The sequence below is a fragment of the Clupea harengus genome, chromosome 16 (assembly GCF_900700415.2).
Source record: "Clupea harengus chromosome 16, Ch_v2.0.2, whole genome shotgun sequence".
In the NCBI taxonomy this organism is placed as follows: Eukaryota; Metazoa; Chordata; class Actinopteri; order Clupeiformes; family Clupeidae; genus Clupea; species Clupea harengus.
Genome location: NC_045167.1, coordinates 13935975 through 13942558, shown reverse-complemented (window position 1 = coordinate 13942558; position 6584 = coordinate 13935975). Strand labels below are relative to the sequence as shown.

The following is a 6584-nucleotide window of genomic DNA, read 5'->3' as shown; positions in this document are numbered from 1 at the left end:
ACTCTGGCTCTGTATACGCTGAAGTGGCGCAGTTTTGAACGATGGGGCGCTGCGCGTCAGCGCGACCCCGTTAACTGCGCGCTGGGCGTCATATTAGAATTCCTACAGCAGTTGTTTGATGAGGGGAAGGCGGCTTCCACTCTCAAGGTGTACTTGGCGGCCATCTCAGCCTGCCATGCAGGCATCAATGGCATTTCCCCGGGCAGTCACCCGCTAGCGTCACGCTTTATGGCGGGGATTAGACGGCTCAGGGTGCCTGATAGACACCTCATACCCTCATGGGATCTGCTGGTTGTGTTACGTGCTCTCACAGGGCCTTGTCTCTTTAAAGAACGCGCTGTTACTGGCATTGGCGTCAGCAAAGCGCTTTGGTGACATGCAAGCCCTGTCCGTCAGCCCATCGTGCCTTCAGTTCTCGATCGCTGGGGACAAAGTGGTTATGCGACCTAATGCTGCTTACACACCTAAAGTGGTGGCAACCCCATTCCGCAATCAGGTGATTGAATTAGCAGTTTTCTCGCCTCCTCCTTTTGCGTCAGCAGAGGAGGAACGTTTGAATAAGCTTTGCCCAGTACGCGCTCTCCGCTGCTATGTAGAGCGCACTGGGGCATTCAGACAATCAGATCAGCTGTTTGTGTGCTTTGGCGCACGTGCAAAAGGCAGACCTCTATCAAAACCGAGCCTCTCCCGTTGGATAGTAGAGGCTATCGTGTTATCTTATAAGAGTTTGACTTTAGATCGCCCGGAGAAGTTGCATGCGCACTCTATGCGGGTGATCTCTTCTTCCTGGGCCTTACTGAAAGGAGTCTCAGTGAAAGAAATTTGTAAAACTGCAAGCTGGAGTTCTCGCCACACTTTCATTAGATTCTATATGTTAGATGTGGCTGAACCGAGTTTTTTACAAGGTGTTCTACAGGCAGGCGATCTTTGAATCCCCTGGCCTGAGAACGCAATAATGATGTATGTGTTCATTAGCGTCTACGTGCGATTGAACCGTTCTAGGGTTGGTTTCCTACAGGCGAGGGATCACTGATCCCTGTCGCCTATGTATAAAGGATGTGCCCTATAATGTTCACCACCAGCTGCTGTATGAACCTCTAGGAGGGCAAAAGCAATGTGTAAGTTGGTGTGTGTGATTGGCTGCCACTGTATTATCACGCAGAAATATATACGGTCCCATCTGTTATATCGCAGTCCTACTGCGATAGGGAACGTCTCGGTTACTTACGTAACCTCGGTTCCCTAAGCAGGGACCAGATATAACAAAAGTTGCGTGTACAGTGTTGCCCTTGGTTTGATACTTCTACGCTCAGTTTTCTTTCCAAGGATGGTTCAATCCGGGCTCCTGAATTTATAGGCTCCTGAGGGGGCGGGCTCAGGAGGGAGCTTGGAAGAATCGCAGCCTTTCAGGCGTGAATGGATAAATGCTTCGATTTGGAACCGTGACTAACGTCATGTCCCATCTGTTATATCTGGTCCCTGCTTAGGGAATCGAGGTTACGTAAGTAACCGAGACGTTAGTGAATACAGAGCAGGGAATTTGAGACCATTCCTCTTTATACAATGCAATGTCTCATTAAGTTAAGAAAACCTCTACATCCATTTGACAATACATTCTTGATGAGCGACTTGATGAGTGTGAGTATAATTATATTATAGCAATTAGATAGTTATTACATCAGATTAGGAGCAAAGGGATATATTGCCCTAAGTGTATGAACTATGGTGTGTGAAGTGTATGAATTATAATTCAGCAAGTACATTGGGACAACCTTTGATCATTAATCACTAAGCATGGCTCAGATTCAGTTCAAGTTCAAGATTCAAGTTGTAATTGTTCTTTGGGATGGGTGTGGATATCTTATGTATTGTTGTTCTAAAGTGTTTCCATCATGCATTTTCTATGTAGTGTGATGCAATCGGTCATATGTCATCTTCCTGCTGTCACCCCGTTCTCCAAGTTATCTATTTACTGCCATGCTTGTGCACTGCTTAAATTACATCCTGTTGCCCAGGATCTATAGTTGGGCGGTTGTTATATTGTTTGGTTAGGTTGCTGGATATGAATGCTTGCATGTGACACAGGAGTGGCTGCTGTGGGAAGCACAAGGAATTTCACATCTTTTCTTGTGTATAACTAAAACATTACAGAGGACTGAACATGAACGAATAACTGACTGGGTATGGGAAAAGACAACAGGATAAGACATACCATATCTGTTTTCAGTAAGCCTTTAGTTTCTAACCTTTTTATTTACTTATTGTTATAATGATGGATCACTACTAGAGGGATAAAAACATGCAGGTGACAATATTTCAGCACATTACCTCGTTTATATGGAAGACTTCAAAGACTGTGTTCCTGCTGAAGTTGTCTTGACAACACTCACAACAGTCTGTTATTCCATTTCATCATTTATTGTAGTGATACAAAAATTTAATCTGAAGGTTCTTTAAGGCTACTATGGTAAACAGAGGCGTAGTGGACATTTTAAACTTGCACTGTTGAAGTAGGGGAATAATTTCTCACTGAACACATCAGTAAAGGTGTATAGAGTAATATTTGCAGATGGATCTGAGAATGACACCTCCCCACGCTCGTAGTCCAGCAGAACTCGGATGACCTGAGGTCTTTCGGCTACCTTGAGCTCTGTCCGAGCCTTGACACCAGCGCGGTACTTCTCACTGACGTAGCGGATGCTCCACCAGCCACTGTCCGGCTGCATTTTCAAGAGCTGCTTCCGTTTGATTGACTGCCTCACCACTCCAAGGGTCCAGTTGTCACTGTCACCGACCTCGACATCCCAGCAGTGGCGACCAGCAGTGAAGCCCTTTGATCCCAGCACACCAATGTGAAATCGCTCTGGGTTATCAGGCACCTTTTGCTTCTCCTCTGTGCATGTAAGTGAAGTGAGACTGTCCGAGATGATGAGCCTGTTCGAGGCTGTGTTGGGGTCCAGAGTCATTGGGCCTAAACAAAATACAATGATCATACCTTATGGCAAACACATTAAGCCATGCATTGAGGAAACAGCCTCCTCAAATCATAAAACCTCTTTTTATTGTAAGTATTTTGTGTTGCATTGCATATCTACAGCAAGTGCCCTGTTGAAAGCAATTCATAATGCAGATAGCAATTACACGTATTAGTATATTTGAAACCTATTATTTGATTTGACAGGAACACAGAATGTTCTACACATAAACTACTCTGACATTATTTTATAAATAATAAATGATACACGTCCATGCACTCACAGTCTGGATGAAATGATTGCAACCAAAGCTTCTGATTCAGAGAGAAGACGTGTTTGGCCATGTCGATCAGAGCACCTGACAAATCCTCTGACTCAGGTGTTGAGCATTCGAGTCTGTAAGACAATTAACACACAATGTGAGCCTGTATTACCTTTAAGCAGTAAAACTTGGCAGGAGGCAGATCATGACCTACCTGTATGGATTTGAATAGTAGTTCTGAAAAAAAAAGAAACAAACATGGGTATTCCAGAATGCATACCTTGTCAGAACCATTTTGAAGGCTAAAAGCAACTGTCCACATCCTGAGATACTGGTATAACCTAACTAATATAACATAACCAACATAAAATATCAACATCTGAATTCAATCTGTTATCCAGTTAAATCATACCTGTAGAAACCGGATGTCACTGGATTCCATTTGTCTTTTTACTGTATCAATAGTTTCTAACAAAGTAGTGATCTGTCCGTAGACCCTTTCGATTCTGCGCTCCATTTTCCTGTATTTCTGCTCTTTTTCCTCTTTCAGAGCCACAAGCTTGGCTGCTTCTTGCTTGTGGAGGAACTGATGAAGTTTTTCAAACTCCTGAATTATCTGAAGCTCTGCATACTGTTCCTGGTTCTGGAAACATATATGATAAGATGACACCGTTGTAGAAAGATAATCTGTCTAGTTCATCGATGTGTTGTCCATACAGTACCTGTATGTGAGTGGCCATGTTTTGAAGATCACTTTTGGTCTGCTTCAGGACATTCAGGCTTTGATTAAAAGTGGAAACTCCATCCTCCATTTCCTTCTGCACTTAAATCACAAAATAAATCACAAATAAATAATGCTGCAAAAATGAATATGAATATCTCATATGCATTAAGCAAAACTTGTAAATAACTCACAATGAACTCTCAACTGAATGTAAGTGTACTGGCAAATGACACGCATAGAGGGATCATGTACTCTTTCCACAGAATTATTTTAGGACTGCTGTGACAAGAAAAAAAAAACTTCACCTTTAAGTCCTGCACAGCTTCCTCAATGGGAGAACATGTATGGTTTTTATGCTTCTTTGATGTGTGGCAGATGACGCAAAGGGGCAACTTGTCTTCGGAACAGAACAGCTTAAACTTCTCTCCATGCAAGGGGCATAGCTGGTCTGGTTGAACAGCTCTGTTTCTTCTATTTTTGACTGACTCACAGAGACTCTTGAAGGCCAGGCTCAATGTGGGCTCCTCGGACGAACACACTTTCCTGCAGATGGGACACAGGGACACATCCAGGTCCTTCCAGTACAGCTGCAGGCACTCCTGACAGAAACTGTGGCTGCACTTCAGTGCCACAGGGTCAGTGAAGATGGCGTAGCAGATCGTACAGGTGAGGTTCTCGTCTTGGTCGTCCATTCTGGGCTCGTGCTTGTCACTGGCTCTGGCTGACTTGAGTGCGATGTCCCCGCCTTTATGAGGCGCATAGGGCTTTCGTTTCATTTTCCCAAGCACAGAAACTATTGAGAAATCCTCTGTGAGAGGCTCCACCCAGTTGTGTTCAAAGTTCAAGTTTCGTTTCTAGGCAACATCTTTTAACTGTCAGACTGTGACTCACTCACACATGACCATGTGTTCTAAATTCCAAACACTATGGTTTTGTCACAAACAAGTGACACATATTATTTATGGGTTCTGAAGAGGATTTTCCTAGTTTTATCAAAGAACAAAAATGCTTCTGAATTTCGTCAAAGCCAAAAACAGAACACTATTTTAGCCAAAATGAAACATCTTATATTTTCCCTATTCAGCTTTAACACTGTATCAACTCCACTAATTGTCAGGAGGTAACCATGGGATTTGCTTTAAAGGTAAAGGTAAAGGTATTTAGCAGATGCTTTTGTCCAAAGCGACTTACAAGGGCATCCTGTATAGTCCTGCACTGTCAACTGCCTGGAAGGCAGCAATGCTAACCCCTGTACCATTAACACACCAAGCTTTAGAATGAGTGTTCATCATAAATATCACAACAAATAGTGAGGAAGTTGGTTGCATCTACATTTATCTTGTTTTTTTCCCCAGTATCTTAAAAACTGAGCTGAAAAAGTTACCCAGTCAGTGAACGTCATCACTGGATTAGGCCGTGATCTGGCACCAGGCCAGGCCTAGTCTGGTTTAGAGTTAGTTACTCAATCTAGGTCAGACAGATAAAGTTCATGTCCCTTTATACACCAGTTTGAGCTTTTACCCAATTATGTTTTCTTTCTATTGACAAACATCAGAGGTCCTGTCCTTGTACGTAATCTTCAGAATTGTTTGTGAAAACAGGAAGGTGAGGCAGCAGAGATATTTGGTTGTTCAGATACTCGGGATCAGACTCTCAAAGAGACCTGGGAATGAGAGATTACTGTTTTAGGCTTTTGATGATTCCTCATCTAGCTTTTGATGATGAGCGATCAAGTCCAAGCATTGACTCAGACACCTATTCATTTTTAAGCACTTCTTAATCAAAGAGTGACTATAACCAAAACGACAGCAGCCAAAAGACAATAACACGACTTTTCAACTATTGCAGTAGCTTCAAAGACCCTCCACTAGGTGTCAGCAGACATCCATATAACCTTACACAAATCTCACTCAACAGCATTCTGCACGATTCAACCCCACCCTTTCATGTATTCTCACAAGTCCTCATAATATAATGCATATTTGTGCATATACAGAGGCAGTTAAGGCACAATCAAAAGCCTTTTTATTGATTCAAAATAACACAGATTCTGGTTATGTGCTGTATTGCAAATTTGGAAAAGAATGTAAACATAGGGAAATTATGCATGGATATGTCTTCAGGTTCATCCTGGAAATGTCGTATACTAGAAGGTATTTTAAATTGTGGATCAGCATCATATTACTTCTTTGCTTCGTGTGCAAAGCTCTGTGGAATGAATGAAGGGAGTTTAATCCAAGGGCAACGTTGCCCAAAACCGACCGTTGCCCAAAACCGACCGGTGCCCATTCCTCTCCTCTTTCAAACTTCAGAAATAAATGAATATTGTGGGGAAATCGATGCATCCCTCGCACTGTGTAATGAAAGTGCCCCGAGCAAACTTTAGTGATCTGAGGGCTGCTACAGCAGGCCCTGTGCGACCATTGAATGTCAAATGACCTCACATTTCCTGTGTTTGGTCAACACACAATTGCTTGCCATGTGCAGTCACTGCACGCAAAAGACAGTCTGCATGACATGCTATATTGTATTCAGATACAGTAAATGATTTCAAAAGTTCATGTCATGTTGGAAACACCTTGCATAATTAAAGTAACATTATGCAACAATTGTACCTTAAAAT

The 6584-nt window shown here is 42.7% G+C and overlaps 1 protein-coding gene across 1 annotated transcript; it reads right to left on the bottom strand.

The window, feature by feature from the left end:
- Positions 1-2397: 2397 nt before the first annotated feature.
- On the bottom strand, positions 2398-4832 carry LOC105896759 (zinc-binding protein A33-like). The gene is made up of 6 exons (XM_012823563.3): positions 4267-4832; positions 3960-4055; positions 3650-3880; positions 3452-3474; positions 3259-3371; positions 2398-2971 (listed from the first exon to the last, which is right to left on the bottom strand). Exons 1-6 carry the CDS (start codon positions 4735-4737, stop codon positions 2463-2465), a joined length of 1443 nt encoding a protein of 480 aa, XP_012679017.2. The 5' UTR covers positions 4738-4832; the 3' UTR covers positions 2398-2462.
- Between the last annotated feature and the right edge of the window lie 1752 nt (positions 4833-6584).

Excerpts from the sequence above, each read along its gene's own strand:
- LOC105896759 (XM_012823563.3), bottom strand. The coding sequence starts at position 4,737 with ATGAAACGAAAGCCCTATGCGCCTCATAAAGGCGGGGACATCGCACTC. Across the intron at positions 3,475-3,649 it reads GTGACATCCGGTTTCTACAG|AACTACTATTCAAATCCATA; the intron begins GTATGATTTAAC and ends TTTTTTTTTCAG. Across the intron at positions 3,372-3,451 it reads TACTATTCAAATCCATACAG|ACTCGAATGCTCAACACCTG; the intron begins GTAGGTCATGAT and ends ATTGTCTTACAG.